This window comes from Mus pahari, chromosome 20 (assembly GCF_900095145.1).
Source record: "Mus pahari chromosome 20, PAHARI_EIJ_v1.1, whole genome shotgun sequence".
NCBI lineage: Eukaryota > Metazoa > Chordata > Mammalia > Rodentia > Muridae > Mus > Mus pahari.
Window position 1 is genome coordinate 3,751,337 of NC_034609.1, and position 15,929 is coordinate 3,767,265.

General features: G+C 46.0%; 1 protein-coding gene across 3 annotated transcripts in view; it reads left to right on the forward strand.

The window, feature by feature from the left end:
- Znf827 (zinc finger protein 827) overlaps positions 1-15,929 on the forward strand; it is a 174,289-nt gene that overhangs the window by 94,248 nt on the left and 64,112 nt on the right. For all 3 annotated transcript variants that reach the window (XM_021220257.2, XM_029532365.1, XM_029532366.1), the window contains exons 6-7: positions 3,207-3,446; positions 5,462-5,519. In XM_021220257.2, coding sequence (XP_021075916.1) covers positions 3,207-3,446; positions 5,462-5,519 — 298 coding nt within the window. The remainder of the gene's footprint in view (positions 1-3,206; positions 3,447-5,461; positions 5,520-15,929) is intronic.

Sequence of the window (15,929 nt, forward strand, 5' to 3'; positions counted from 1 at the left end):
TCCCTCCATCTCTTGGATACAGTCTCTACTCCCTCCATCTCTCAGATACAGTCTCTACTCCCTCCATCACTTGGATACAGTCTCTACTCCCTCCATCTCTCTGATACAGTCTCTACTCCCTCCATCTCTCAGATACAGTCTCTACTCCCTCCTTCTCTTGGATATAGACATGCCTGACTTTTACATGGGTGATGGTGACCTGAGCTCCTGCCCCTGTGTTTGCCACAGTAAGTGATTTGCCAACAGAGCCATCCTCTCAGCTCCAGGACCCTCTGTGGTTGTGAAAGGCAGTGTGCAGTGCTACTGTATCCAAGTGTCTTATAGACCCCAGCAGAGCCTAGCCCAGCATAGATCACCTGGCCCCCAAGGAGGAGGGAGAAAAAGTAGTGGAGACTGGAGAGGTGGCTCAAGATGGAGGAACACTTGCCGCTCACCCACACAGCAGCTCATATAGCCCCAGGCTTGCCCCGGTGTCAGGGGCTCAGGCACTGTCTCTCCTCTACAGGCACCAGGCACACAGCACACACACTGACATGTAGGCAAAACACCAGGCATGCTTTTCTTTTAAAAAGTCAAGGAAAGTCTTGCTAAGTCTCAGAAGGGAGGAAGAGCCGGTTGTGTGATGTCACACTTGAACTGTAGGTCTGAGCCCTCTCTGCCCATGGGATCCATCAGGGAGACTGAGGATGCTAAAGACTTTAATCAGTGGTCAGTGTCTTGTGCATTTTCTAAGGTTGTCATGAGAAAGGACAGGAAGCACTTCCCTGCAGACCACACTGGAGACTACCTCAGGCGACCTGAAAAACTAATTGTTCTATTCATCAGTGGTTTTTAATCCAGGTCAGAGATGAGGACCTGGGGGTGGAGGAGGAGGTAGCTACTACACTCACTGTGGGACCTCTTTCCAGCTTCACTATGGTGCAGAGATTTTTCTTTCTTGAGTCAATGGATCCCATTGTATGTGTCCTGGCTTCCCTCTGGGCTTGTCCTCAGGCTCTGGAGTGTGAAGGTCACAGCCATCATTGTGTACCTGTGATGCAGACCCCGCAGACCCCGCTGTTTCGTTTCACATATGGAGTACTTTGGGGGAACATGAAGGAGGAGGTGTATGTGATTACTTATGTGAGAGATGGTCCAGCCTGAGGTTAGGATGGACTGGGGTCATCAAATTCCTTAGGGTGGGGGAGCCAACTCCCCAGAAAGCAGTTGATTTTGAGCAGAGGGGGCATTCTGTAACTGGAAAAGCTTTCTGCTCTTCTCATTCTGTCCTTTCCTTCCTCCTCCTCCTCCTCCTCCTCCTCTTCCCTCCTCCTTCTCCAGTTTCTTGGTCTCTCCTCTTTCTCCTGCCCCTCCCCCTCCATTCCTCTCTGCCAGTCCTTTCCTTCCACTCCCCCCCCCCCATCTCACACCTGACTGAATCAATGAACTAACTTTTATGAGCTCCTTAGTTTACAGAGGGGAAAACAGTTTGGCAGGAAGAGGGGAGGGGGGAGCAATCTAGATGAAATTGCTGTTGCCCCAAGTTCAGCTGATGACAAAAGAATGGGCAGTTTCCCCCAGAATCCTGCGTTACACCTTAGGAAGAGAAGCAGACTGGCGCTCCTGTTACCTAAGCTCAGATTGACAGCAGCAGATTAGCTTCAGTGGCTTGATTCCTGTTTGCTTGTTTTTAGCTGCTAGTGGTGCTCTGCCCATGCTTTTGACTTTCATCCCAGCCATGCTTGAGAAGAGAGCAGCCGTTCTTGACCTCCAGCCGGTTTACGGCAGTGATGGTTCCTGTCCCCATCGCAGGGCTGAATCTGGAGTCAGCACAGACTGTAGACTGCATCTAGTTTGTTGTTGCTGTTGCTGTTGTTGTTGTTGCCATTGTTGTTGTTTGTTGTAACCTGGTCCAGGAGTTTCATGTCCTCCAAAAGCCATAGCAGGAGGACCCTCACTCTGCCTTGTCTGGCTTTGTGAAGCTGTTTGTCCTGTTGCAATGCAAATCCAGGTTCTTTCTTGACTCTGCTTTGTCCTTTTCTGTCTCTAAGAAGGACTCTTGTCACTGGCTCTAGGGTCCCTCTGGCTTATCCACAGTGACTTTACCTTTAGACCCTTGTCACATCTGCAAACTGCTTTTCCCCAAATAGGATAGTTCACAGGTTCTTAGGGTTATACAAACACACCTTGTTGGGGATCACTGCTCAATTCTTTGCCCTATTGCCTATCTATCTTTTACTTAGCTGTCAGAATCATCTTTGATTTTTGTGTTCTAGGGTACTGTGTACTCAGTAGTTACTAATAAATGTTTACTGCTTTGACAATGTGACTTTGTTTTTAAATGGCCCAGATTCATATCTGGATGAACCATCCTGTCTTGTTCCAAACACATCCTACCCTTAACTCAAAGGAGTGAATGACAACAGACACTTGGCCTTACAAACTGCATGCATGTTGGACCTTCTAGAAACCCTGAGGGAAGAGCAGCTGGGGGTCGGGCTGTTGCTCCGAGACTGACTCACTTATAAGACAGCTGTTTTCCTGGGTGTTCATCTGGGCTTCAGTTAACTTGAGAAATAGTCTTAAGGGTTAGTAACTTCCAGAGAGGTAGAAATGTCTCCATTGAATTGATCCTGTTTAAAGTTTGTTAATTTACATGAGAGAGAGAGAGAGAGAGAGAGAGAGAGAGAGAGAGAGAGAGAGAGAGAGAGAGAAATGATATGGTCTTTAAAGAACGGGAAGACGTTACCATATTAATAAAATCTTACCTGATTCACTAAAACTGACTGAGCTCTAAAGCCAGGAGTGTTGCTGGTCACATCCTCTGCTTGAAATCAACACAGAACAAAGGAAGGTGCACACAGGGGTGGTCAGGAAACCCCTCACCAAGAAGTCAAGGTTCTAGGCAGCCAGGCTGTTCTCCGTGACCTTGGGCAGGCCATGTAAGTTCTCAGGCTGTAGCCAAGTGGGAGGAGCTGATGCTTTCACACTATATGCTCCTATCCCATGCCACTCACTCTTCTAGACTTTTCTGAGCACAAGCTTCATGGTGATTAGAAGCTGAGTTGCCGGGAAACATCTCAGGGTGGAGCATGTGCACCCCTTGCATGCACTGGGCCCCGGGTTCAAGTCCCAGTGCAACGGAAAGACAAAAAGACAGCAGAAACTGATTTGCTTCTGAATGAAGAACGGCCCTGTTCTGGTTTCTCTCACCCACCTGCTTGCAGCGGAAAGCTACAAGGAGACGCAGGCAGTGACGGTTAAAGAAGAGCCCATGGAGGTGGACATCCAGGATTCCCCAGCCTCCATATCACCCAGCCGGAACGTTGGCTACAGCACTTTAATGGGGCGAGAGAAAACTGAACCCTTACAGAAGCTTCCAGAAGGCCGAGTTCCCCCAGAGCGAAATCTCTTCAGCCAGGACATCTCTGTGAAGATGGCTTCTGAGCTTCTTTTTCAACTCTCAGGTAGGTGAATTGTGGGAAAATGTTGCTGACTGGAAAGCACTGGTAGGAAAGTCCTTCTTAGGAGGGAAAAGTAGGTAGGTGTTTAGGAGGGATCTGCTCTTACATACCACATTAGTGGTTAATGAAGTGTTGCCAAATCGAATTCCTACCACACTTTTAAAAAAAAACAAAAACAAAACCTACGATTTTGTTACGATTTTATTTATGTGGAGGTTAGAGGTTCCCGGGAGTTGTTTTTCCTTCCACCACGTGGATTCCAGAGATAGAACGCTCATTATCAAGCAAGCCCCTTTACCCCTGAGCCGTCTCGCCACGGCATGCTGGCTTTGAGAACTGGAGCTCTGTGCAGCTCCCTGCTGACCCCGTTGACCAAGCTCAAGCACACTCTTTTGGGAAGGCTTAGTGCTGATAGTTCATTAACAGCTTTTCTTTGTGATGTGCAGAAGGTAAATGTCCATGTCCTTCAAGAAAATCATAATGTATAGATTAGTGAAATTTTATTTTATTTTGCTGAAAAGAAATTTAAATAGAAAAGCAAAACATGGGGCCCTGAAGGCTATCTCCAGTTGTGGTCTCAGAGGATGTTTGTGTAGATCAACCTTTCTTTCTTCAAATGCTTAGAATCCAGATGTACAGGTGTTCAGCCCTGTGAAGGGTCCGAATCCCAGAATTGTGCTTCTGTCTGCTCTTCCAAGCCTCACGTCATTTGTCCCTAGCAAGTCTAATGTGCTGTTATTCCTTGAACATGAATGAGGCTGGCGTTTTTCTGTACTTACAAGACTGGTATTTTGGTAGGCACACATAGCTCCCTCTCTGGGGCTTCACACATTCACCCATCAGTCATTTCTTGATGAAGCAGACACACCTTATTTAAGGCACTTGTCCCCCATCTCAGAAATGGACCGGGAAAGAAGCTGAAAACCATGGGCCACTCTGGTAGGTCACTTTCTCCTCAGCTGTGTGGCTCTGATGACACGGAGCTCCTCCACAGTGGCAGAAATCACTAGTCCAGTAAGCTTTAGGAGTCTTGACACATGACCTTTTTTTCCCCCAAAGGTCGAGGCACATCCCAAAGCAAGGCTACGTAGATGATGACTTAGGAGCCCAATGTAGCGTGTGCTAGGCCTATGTGACCCTGAGAGCTCTCGCCTGGACAACCTCAGATTACATGCTGTCTACATGGGTGCTGGCAGGCAGGAAGAGTGGCCCCTGATATCATTGCTGAAAGAAGAAAAGGGCGCATCCGTGTAAACACATGTGGCGTAGCTTCAGAGCAGTCAAAGGCAGGAAGGAAAGTTTTATAAACCTTGCTTATGTTTGTTTGTTTGTTTTTTGTTGTTGTTGCAAAAAAGTCCCCAAGGTTAGTACTTTTTTTTTAAATTTATTTACCTGGTTGTAGAATCTGAAACCTTTGATAGGATCGGGCAGGTTTTCTGTAAATGCTTCAAAGAAACCATTGAAAGCTGTGATGGCCGAGTCGAGTCTTCACATTTGTACTGGGTCAGCAAGGCTATGGCTCAACTTGGTGTTCTTGAAAGTTAATTAAATAATTTCCGACAGCTGGTAAATTCAGACCCCAGGATGCATGAGGAGAGGGCTTACCTCTTGTCCAATGACATCGTTCTATTCCTAGTGACATTTATTAGAATAAGCAGTCCATGACAGAATGACCAAGAGCTCTCAAGTCATTCTCTGAAGGGTCCTAACAACACAAATGTCATCAGAGCTACGGGCAGGACAGTTACCACAACTGCAGTCTGAGGGCTTAACTGAGGAAAATAGAAATTATCAACGAGGAGAGATGGACAGAAACAGCTATCCTTGTGCAGCTGTCGTATGTGTGCATGGTGGATGTCTGGAGTGTGCTCATACTACGCAGGTCTGCTTGCAAGCAGGCAACACTTAACTCTTTGAGTAGGGTCCCAATAAGTCAGAGAAATTGCATGTTTCTGCCTGAAAGATGGACATGGACTGAGCTTAGCCCAAGTCACCTGTTTCATTCTGTCTCCTTGCAGAAAAAGTGAGCAAAGAACACAATCACACGAAAGAAAACGCAATGCGGACAACCACCAGGTAGGTGGCTCTGTGTGCTGTCACCTTGTGCCCTGTGCAGTCGTCAGACTTGCTTCTCTCATGTACTGGGTCTGTGCTCTAAGCCCTATGGATTCAGACAACTTATAACTTTCTCAACATTTTCTCCCCCAATTCTCTTGAAAACAAGTCAGACTTGTGGGGTAAGCAGAGAGACAAACTTTAATTTTTCCTAGATATATACTAGAAGGAGTCAGCTTGCTAGGGACTTGCCCGAGTGGCTTTGTTTTTCATTTCTTACAGTAATAGTGTGAAGTAGATGTTCTCATCACCGTTGCAAGAGTTTGTTTTTGTTTATTCTCTTACCTTTCTGCACCTGGATCTGAAGCGAGGGCCTCTTTCATGATGAACCCTGCGTTTTGCCACTGAGTTGCATCTCCAGCTGTGAGAAGCATTTAACCCTGAGAGATCCAGTGGGAGGCACAGTGTGGAGGCTGAGTCCAGGGCTTAGGATCCAAGGCTCTTATGGAAGGCCCATGCTGCCCTGCCCATGCTGCCCTGCCCATGCTGCCCTGGCTTTCTGCTCACCACTAAAGCCACCCAACCATTGACACCTTGAAGCATTTCCAGAGGGAAAGGGTTTTTAAGCAGAAAGAAGATGGTGCTTTTTAAAAGCTGAGAGAAAGGTGGGGGAGAGGGAGGGAGGGAGGGAGGGAGGGAGAGAGAGAGAGAGAGAGAGAGAGAGAGAGAGAGAGAGAGAGAGAGAGAGAGAGAAACTGACTCTTCCAAGTTGTCCTTTGACCTCCACAATCATGCTCTGACATGTCCCACCCCATAAACAAAAATGAAATAAATACTTTTTTTTTTAAGTTGCAAGAGCTGGGCACCCTGTTGTATCCTGTAGTCCTGACTGCTGGGAGCTGAGGCAGGAGAATTGCTTGAGCCTACGAGGTTAGACAGCACTTTGAGACCAAATCTTCAAAAAGAAAAGCAGGAAAATGGATCTGAGATACATTGTAGGCAAGAGCATTTTCCGTCTGGCTAAGGCTGGCGGGTGGTTTGAGGTGTGGGTGGGGTCATCACTCTGCCCACCGTCAGGAAGACTGGAGGAACAGTCAACATGGGCGTGACAGAGCCTTGGAGGACCCCACTCCCCATAAAAATCTAAGGTAGGCAAGGGGCAACAGACAAATCTACAGAAAGGAGCTTAGGGAAGACACACTTTCCCTGCCCAGGACCACTCCGCATCCTTAGATTGCCTGTGAGCTAGCCCAAGACGGGAACTAAAGTCACATGAGTCAGAGACAGACACCAGCATCAGGAGACTGGCTCAGTCGGGGACTTTGCTTTCCTGGGCAAACACTGTTGGTTTCATCGGGCTGGTAGGTTGACTCATTATATAGTCTTGATTCTGTGTGTGTGTGTGTGTGTGTGTGTATTGTGTATATATATGTATATGTATAAATGTATATATGTGTGTGTGTGCATCTGTGTGTATGTGCATCTGTGTGTATTTGTGTGTGTTTACATGTGTGCATGTGTTTGGAGGCTGTGGAACAACCTTGCAATCATTCTTCAAGCATGAATCCACCTTGGTTTATTTTTGACACAAGGTCTCTCATTGGCTTAGGACTCGGAAAGTCGGCTAGGCTGGCTGCCAAGTGAGCCCCAGGGACTCTCCCCTCCTCCCCCACCTGCTGCCTCCCTCCATGGTTTGGAAGACTGAACCCAGGTCCTCAGTGCAAGCATTTTGCAAGCTGAGCTATCTTCGAAGCCATGTGCTTTCAATTCTTGAAGCAACTGGTAAAGGAATGATTTTCTTTTAGGAGTGCTATGAATTGACCTCACTACACCATCAGGTATAATCAGAACTCTCTTGGATCTTACCCTGAGATTTTTCTTTTCTGCTCAATTCATAGAATTCAGAATTTTGAATATCTAAGAGAAATGAGCACAAAGCCAGTTTGCTTCTTCCTGGGCTACATAGTACTAGGGAAAGAACACCTTTGTCGTAGAACAGAAGAGCGGCAGCCATTCTCTGAACAGACACAGGTGGACGACTAGTCTTGTGAAGATGGCCCCTAGATGGTCTTGGGAAATGAGTCTGGGTGGAAAGCTTATTTTGTGTATGACCTTGGATGCCTAAGCAGGAGATGTGAAATTATATAAATGCTAGCTTGTCACCTCCACGTCTGTCATCCTAAAACTGTCGTCTGTCATCTGTGTCCCAGAGTTGTTACCTCTGATGGAATTTATTTGATCCATAGTCATCCAAGCACAACGCATTAATGATAACATGCTCATTTTACTTTGCTTCCATGGGGTTCTTGAAAGTGATAGCTTAGGCTCCCTAAGGTGGAGCGTGAGGTGGGGGTTCTCTCAACATGGTATGAGGAAGAACTGTTTTTATATGGGAGGGGAAGGGGCAGGAGGGAGGGGAGAAGCCTTTGGAGGCTGTGTCTTTAGCTGGAGTCTATGCTTAGGTCTCTACGATGCCCTGGAGTAGGATGTGCTCTGTAGTGTCTAAGCTGCTTCCAGGCATGGGACCAGCTCCTTGTACCCCACAAGCTATGTTTCCTAGTGGAGGCTCCCATTGGGAAGGATCGCCACTAATTATGCAAGAGCCAAGCAGGCCTGCACCAGCATTCCCACGGAGGCTTCTAGATCTTTACGTGTATAATCTAAATACTTACATTACAGAAAAGTGTGTGAGACCATGTTCTTTTATGCTTTTCACATGTTCTGGGAAGAGGGCTGAAATATGCCTCTAGTCTAAATTGTGTTGGCTGGAACTGAAGCATAATTATAGGTTAGGAAAGATTTTTATTTTTAAGCATTCAGCAAAAAAAAAAAAAAAAAACGAATCAATCGTAAATTCTTCTCTTGCTGGGAGATTACTATAAGGAAGAAAAATCTTCCTCAGACCGGCCTGAAGCAAAGGAAAGCTGCTTCCTGGGAGCCCAGACCAGACACAGTGTTCAGAAACCAGCATTGGACCCCGTGGTTTATAATTCCACAAAATCCTGGCTGTGGTTTTATTTATTAGTGTAGACACCTTGGCCAAGACCACAAATTGATTTCTTTTTTACCCATCACCTTAGGGTCTGAAGTAGAGTAGAGTCAGGCTGGTCCAAGGAATTGACTCCCATCAAGGACAGTAAAAGCCCTCTGGACCCTCCTTTGTAACTACTCTTTAAAGGACCTCCCCCTCCCCCCTCCTCCTCTCCCTCCCCCTCCCCCTTCTTTTGTACATACAAGGTCAGGATGTGGGTTGTATTTTGTGGTATGATTTACAATAACCTTCAAATAGATTTACATTAACTCTTCGTTTCCAGGACCCTGTGTGTAAGTACTTGATGGGATATTTGTTTACATTAACTCTTTGTTTCCAGGACTCTGTGTTTAAGTACTTGGTGGGATATTTGTTTACTTCTTTTTGAGTCAGGGCCTCACCAGGTAGCTTAGTTTGGCTGGGAACTTTCAATCCTCCTACCTCAGCCCCCCAAGTGCTGAGATTACAGCGGTGCAGCACCCCACTTGGCTCATTAGACCGTTTCTAGTGTTTAGTTACTGGAAGAAGCTGTTTGGAACAGTGGACACTGGACTGAGTTCAGAGGCTCCCACCTTTCAGAGCACCTAGGTAGTTTAATTATGAAGGAAGCCCAGGAGACTGGCCTGCCCATGTGGAACAGAAACACGGCCTTTCCTTGCCTCTTTCACGTCAGTAGATGCCCAAACTCCTCCATGAGGCATGTCTCCTGCTCCTGAGGTTGGGGTTGCTCACTGCCTTCCTGTCCTACATAAGGCCATCGCTCCCCACGGCTGTTTATCACTCACTAGTGATCTCTAGGCTCATTTTGTCCACAGGGCTTGTGGGAAAACAGCAGTCACTGGTGAAATGCACTGTGGCTTGCCACTTTCACTGGCTCTGCCCGACACCGATGCGCCAGAGGCCCTTGGGCTGTGCTCCTTGTACCCTTTCCCTGTTGAGTTTTCCATCCCTCCCGCTGCCGAACTGGCCCTCGTCCACACCGCTGGTACCGAACATCAGAGGCAGACAGAAAACAGCGAGAGACAGCATTTCTTGTTGACTGTGCAGATGAAACTAACGGCTGAGGCTAGTCACTAGCAAGTTTCTGGTCCTTAGTTCTGCATTTCATTGGCCAGTTTTTTTCTCTTCTGTAATGGAGGCTTTCAGAGACTCGAAGGAGCAGAGATGTGCCCCCCAGCATTCAGATAATTATCAGTTCCCAGCCTGGGTCACAGCATCTGTGTCCTCTATCACCTCTTTGCATATGTTACCTTGAAACAAACTCTAAGCATCGGAGTGTGTGTATTGTACACTTGTGTGCATGAGTGTAAACGTGTGTTGTGGCTTGACCACGCATGCATGTATAGCATCGTGTTTCTTTGTCTATTGCTCTCCATCTTAAGCTTTTGATACAGTGTCTTTGACTGAATCTGGAGCCCTCCAGTTAACCTAGACTGAGTACTAGCAAGTCCTCCAGATTCACCTGCCCACATTGCGGTTAGATACTATGCCCAGCTTCTTCCTGTTGGTTTGTTGGTTGGTTTGTTTGTTTTTGAAAGACGGGGTATTACTGCATGGTTTTGGATGTCCTGGAACTCACAATGTAGTCCAGGCCTGGAACTCAGACAGATCTGCTTGTCCCTGCCTCCAGAGTGCTGGGATTAAAGATGAGCACCACTAGCTTGGCTTACTGGGTGGGCCCAGCTTTTACTTGGGTACTGGAAATAGGAACCCAGCCTTGTGCAACAAGCACTTCATCCACCGAGCCATCTCCCTAGCACCTTCAGACATCATTTTAAGAACTGATTTGATTGCCTTTGTTTTATTTTGTTGTGGTGCTGCTATTGGAGCCTCTGGCCTCAGGTGAGCTAAACTAGGACTCTACAAGTTAGCCACATCTCCAGCAAGAACTGCTTTGAGAATGCTACCCCAATCTGATGCTCTTTTTTTAAAATTTCAAATCCTAAGAACTTAGAATCAGCTGTATAAATTAGAATCATCTTCTCAAAGTAAAGGCAAAAAAGAACCCATGAAAGTATACCAGATAGCCAGGCAGAAAAATCAATTTACTTAGCGGCTGGAAAGATTGGATCATGTGGTTCTGCCTTGACCTTGCCCCTCTGCCCTTGTCTGGGTCCTTATAAGGGCATGTGCACTGAATGCAGCCTGTAAATTCTAAAACCACCATCCTTTCACGTGCTTAACCTTACGAGTCTGGAAAACTCATGTGTAAAGGAGCCTGTGGCTCTCCTTTGAGTATCTGGGTGTGCCTAATGATGTCTTCCTGATACACTGAGGTGAGAGTCCTTGCCAGACTCAGGAGAACAGAAGGACAGACCATGGATAAGTTGAATAAACCCTATTTTTTTATTTCCTTTCCCGGCACCAGCCTACTTTCCACAGGGAGCAGATAACCAGCCATTATGGTCATTTGCTAGATGAAAACACACGAGGCATGATACCATACCCAGATTTCAAGGTTTAGTACTAAAAAGAAGCACTGAATCTTCCTCCATGCCCACAGCTGGGGTGCCGTGTAGGTTGGAAGTGGGCAAATGGAACCCTAGAGTCAGCACCAGGTAGCTCCTGGCAGGTGAGCACCAGGTAGCTCCTGGCAGGTCAGCACCAGGCAGCTTCCGGCAGGTGAGCTGGACGTGTCCAATGCTGCGTAACACCACAGACGTTGAACAATGGCTGCCAAGAACCCTGTCTTATCCTTTATTCCCTCTTCTCCCATTAATAATGCAGTGTCTGCAGAGGCAAGGTCAGGCTGCAGGCCTAGAAGTCAGGACTGCACACACCTGCCTCCCTCCATTCCAAAAAGAGCTGCATGTTTGCCGGAATCAGCCTCTTATCCATTCCTGGACAGAAAGTGGAAATCGGGGAGAGACCGACGCATATCATGCCATGCAGACCAACATTTAATTTGCCCAATTTTCCAAATCTGAAATGTAGGCTATTTTTCTATGATTTAGATAATGGCAGAAAATGTTGTTTACTAAAAAGACACATTCACTTGATAGTGTCCAATACAGAATTTTCCTGCGTGGCAGCTTAGATGCATGCCCTTAAATATTTATGACTTAGTAATAGAAATTTCCCAGATTGCTAAACAGCATCATGTGCTGCCCCCGCTCGTGCAATTTCCCCTCTCACTTCTTTGGAGAATCTAAGAGAATGATGGTGTTATTACTTTAGAAGTGAAAAATTACTTGGGGACACTGAGTGAGACAGAAGCAATTAGAGGAACAGGAAACAGCAAATGAAATTGCTGATTTTTGAGTCTCTCTTTTTATATTCTATTTTCTGTTCATATTTTGTGACATTCAAATTAAATACACAGAGAACACCAGAACATTTAATATTGCATCAATATTAATTTTATGGATTCCCAATTAACTAAGACACTCTATTTTTATTTTTTAGTGATATCGAGGTTGTTGAGGGGTCACATGGTTATTGCCATGAATTTTGAAGCTATTCTTCCTGTATATTCCTGTCACCTTTCAGCATACTGTCCCAAGAAATATTTAGATTTTCCTTGTGTGTGATGTTCATCTCCCACCCTCTACCATGATGCTTCTGAGCTGTGCACAGCCTATGAGGATGCCTGCCGAAACCTTGGACACATACTGACTTGAGAGTCTTTCCATTGCAATACTTCATCAGGTCAAAATCTTCATCTGTCAAAAGAAATTGAAATTGATTCTTGAAAATAGTTTTATTATGGATACCTGATCCTCTTGAAATTCTTTGTGCAGTAATTAGTGCGTGTGCGTGTGTGTGTGTGTGTGTGTGTGTGTGAGGGGTCATTGTGTGTCTCTGAAGGGGCGGCTTTAGAGTTCCTTTCAGGGTCTGAGGAGGCCCCTGGTCTCTTTTCTTCATTTCCCATGCACCAATGTGTTGTTCCTCCTGGCTGACTGAAGACTTAGTGGGAGGTTAGCCAGAGTCTGTGACAAGCGCTGGAACCGGTGGCTGGAACCAAAAGGCAGTGCAGTTTGGGTGCTGGTCACAGCCCTGCTCTTGTCTGGGGTTTTCTCTGGAGCGTCCCCAGACTAGACATCCAACAAATAGGCAGAAGGTGACCTTTCACAGTGGGACAGCTCTCGAGTGACAGCAGACCACAGGGGCATTTGTGCTGCATGGATATGCTTGCACCATTGCAGAGAGGACAGAGCCCCCCTGGGTGGCCTTCTACAGAAAGCCCCTTGTCCTAGTTTGTGTGTGAAGTCACATTCTCCCTGGAGACCTGGTCGTCTAGGAGCTGATATTTCATGCATCCGGGTGCGCTGGGTTCCCTTCCTTGGTCTGTGGTGGCTTGGGTTGCCCTGATCTGGCCTTTTCACTTAAGCGGCCATGACAAGGCCTGCATTGTGCTTCCTGCCCTGGGAAGTTTCTTGGCTTTCTGTGGCTGAATGCTGAAGCTCAGCCCGGAACCTGCATCCTGAACCTTGGGATTAGGTTCTATGTATCGGCCTGCCTTTCAGAAGACCAGAAATAGATGCCACTGTACATTTCAAAGAAAGTGGGAACCACTGTGGTGTGTGTGTGTGTGTGTGTGTGTGTGTGTGTGTGCGCGCGCGCGCGCGCGCGCTGTTTTCTCCCCTGAAATGTCCAGCTTTTCTAACCTCCATTTTTTTTTCTGCAGCCTCCCTTCCTTGCATAGTGTGTAGACTTAGGAAACATGTGCTGAAGGGTACAGTGCTGCCAGGTTGTTTCTGTTTCTGACTGTTTGGGTTGGTTTGTTTGTTACAACTGTTCCTCCATACTCAAGTTTTGAAAGGCCAAGTCTTTTTAAAAGTAAATGATCTAAACAGTCAAACCACAGAGTTTTAGTGAGAAGTTTTTGAAGATAACCAACTTTTGGAGTATATAGAATATACACTTAAAGAATCACCATCACTGGTAAGCCTTCTACCCAGAGAGTCTGCTTCTAAGTTGGTAACGGGTATATTTGCAGAATTTATTTTTATGTATGCATATTTTCTTATTAAAAACGGGATCCTACCATATATACACTTTTATACCCTCCGTTAGCCTAGACTATGTTCTACAGCATGTTTGAGTTAGTTGGGGTAACTCAGCCTGTTTCTTTTAAGACGTGCCTAGCATCATTCAGCATTTCTGTATGTCATAATTTACTTAACTACCGTGACTGGCTACCCACAAGCCCACCTCCTCCACATTGTTAGCAATGTAACTAATGTTACAAACGGTGTGGACATGAAGTGACTAAGGAACTGCGCCGAAGGAGGAGAGCCTCTGTGGGAGACTTTCCTGTCACGCCCTTGGAGCGCCCTAAAAGCAATGCCCATCTGCAGCTCTAGTGGTGGGGAGACACTAGTCCTGGGGCTTGCTGGCCGGCTGCAACTCCAAGTGTAGGTATATATATATATATATATATATATATATATATATATATATATATATATATATTGTTGAGAACAATGAAGGAAGACACTGAAAGTCACCCCCTGGCCTCCACGTGCCTATATGTGTGCACAGACAGGAAAAGAAAGCATTAACATTTTTCAGGCCTTTGCTATAAATTACCAAACTGACTTGCTAAGATTAAGGCTCCTGGACAACCAGGAACTGATGAACAAGACAGAGAGACAGAGGCAGGCCAAGATTATGTGAAACTCAGAAAGGCCTGCACTTGCCATTTAAATTATAGAAGTAATTAATTAATTAATTTGTGAGTGAGTAACGTGTGTGTGTGTGTGTGTGTGTGTGTGTGTGTGTTGTGTCATGTGAGGTCAAAGGACAACTTTCAGGCAACAGTTCTCACCTTACACCATGTGGACTCCAAGGATTGAACTCCAACTGCCTCTCCCCCCTGAGCCATCTCACTCGCTCTACTCCCTGGTTTTCAGAATTTTGTCCCTTAAAAAAAAAAATAAGGATACTGCCACCATGCCATTTCACACCTTATAAAATGAGCAAAGCCATTAGTTCTTCATCATTTCCAAGTTTCTGTTGTTAGATGACCCGCCCCAGCCAGAGGCCACCCAGGTTTATGGAACAGGAGAAGGGGGTATTCATAGCTGCTTCCTCACCTCCAAAGCAGAAGCAGAACAGGCACAGGTGCCTGTGCCGGGAGTGAGATGACAGGGTGGCCGTGGCTCCTGTCACCCACGGGCCTGGAGCCCCCATGCTGCAGTGCCAGCCTCGGGCTTTAGGTAAATGCCCAGCTGGCCTTCGCCAATGTAGAGATTAGCTCACATTTTGCTTTCTTCAGTCTGTTTTTGAAAGTGTATCCAGCACGGTAGGTGACAGGTCCCAGACCCTGTCATGAGGTCACAAGACATCTCTGTTTATTACGTACATCTTAGGTTTGAGTAAAAAATATTTTCAGTCTCATAGTGTCAGGGTGGAAACTCACAGAACTAAATCTTGGATGTTTTTCTCCCTAATTTCTCTTGGCTGTCACCCAGGGTTCTTTTATTAGTGACTACATAGGCTAACTCTCTCAAGAGGAGGGGTCCTCCTGTCTGAGGTCCTAAGAAGACAGTGGGTTCCTAGTTCCACTAAACCCATGTTGTCTTTCATATAAGGTTATTTTTTTCATGTTCCATCACTCATAAATATGTTAGAAAACAAACATATGCAGCATATGTTTATGTGTATGCATATATTTATTTATACTAATCATCTCTTATTCTAAACTGTTAACAAATAAATTAAAGAATGTGATAGTTAAGGATAACAAAATATACACCCTAAGGAGAAGATTGCAGTAACCATGAAATGCAGTTGAGAACTCTCGTGTGTATGGTTCCATCGGTGGACTAGTGCCGAGCACGCATGATGTCCCAGCTTCCAGCCCAAGCATCATAGCTGGGTGTGATGCTACTTGCCTGCGATCCTAGTGCTCCTGAACTGGAGGCAGGAGGATCCGAAGTTCATAGTCAGCCTCAATTACACAGCAAGATTACACAGAGATACCAGGCAGCCTGGTATCTATGAGACCCTGTCTTGAGAAACGGTGTTAGGTTGAAAATGAAATACAAATTAGATAGTCCTAACTCTGAAACCTGGAATGTTTCAAAACTCAAAAGTTTTGTGCACAAACACAGCACCATATATGGAAAACCGTTCTGTCTCCAGGTGAGAGGTCACCATCAAAACACAAGTGCACTAAAATTATTGGATATGATTACCTCGCCATGTAGGATATACAGGACACAAGTGGATTTCCTGTTTAGATTTGGGTTCTGTTCCCAGGCTACCTCCCTCTGTATACAAAGATACTCTGAAGTACATACACCCCATGGCGGGCATCCCAGAACATGCAACCTGCGGGACTACCTGATCCTTTTTTATTTTCAGTGGAAAAGCAAACAGGTGTGTCAGTGGTTTTGTTATCATCCATCAAGCATCTGCTCCTGTATCCGCTCTAGTGCCACAGAATGGTTCTC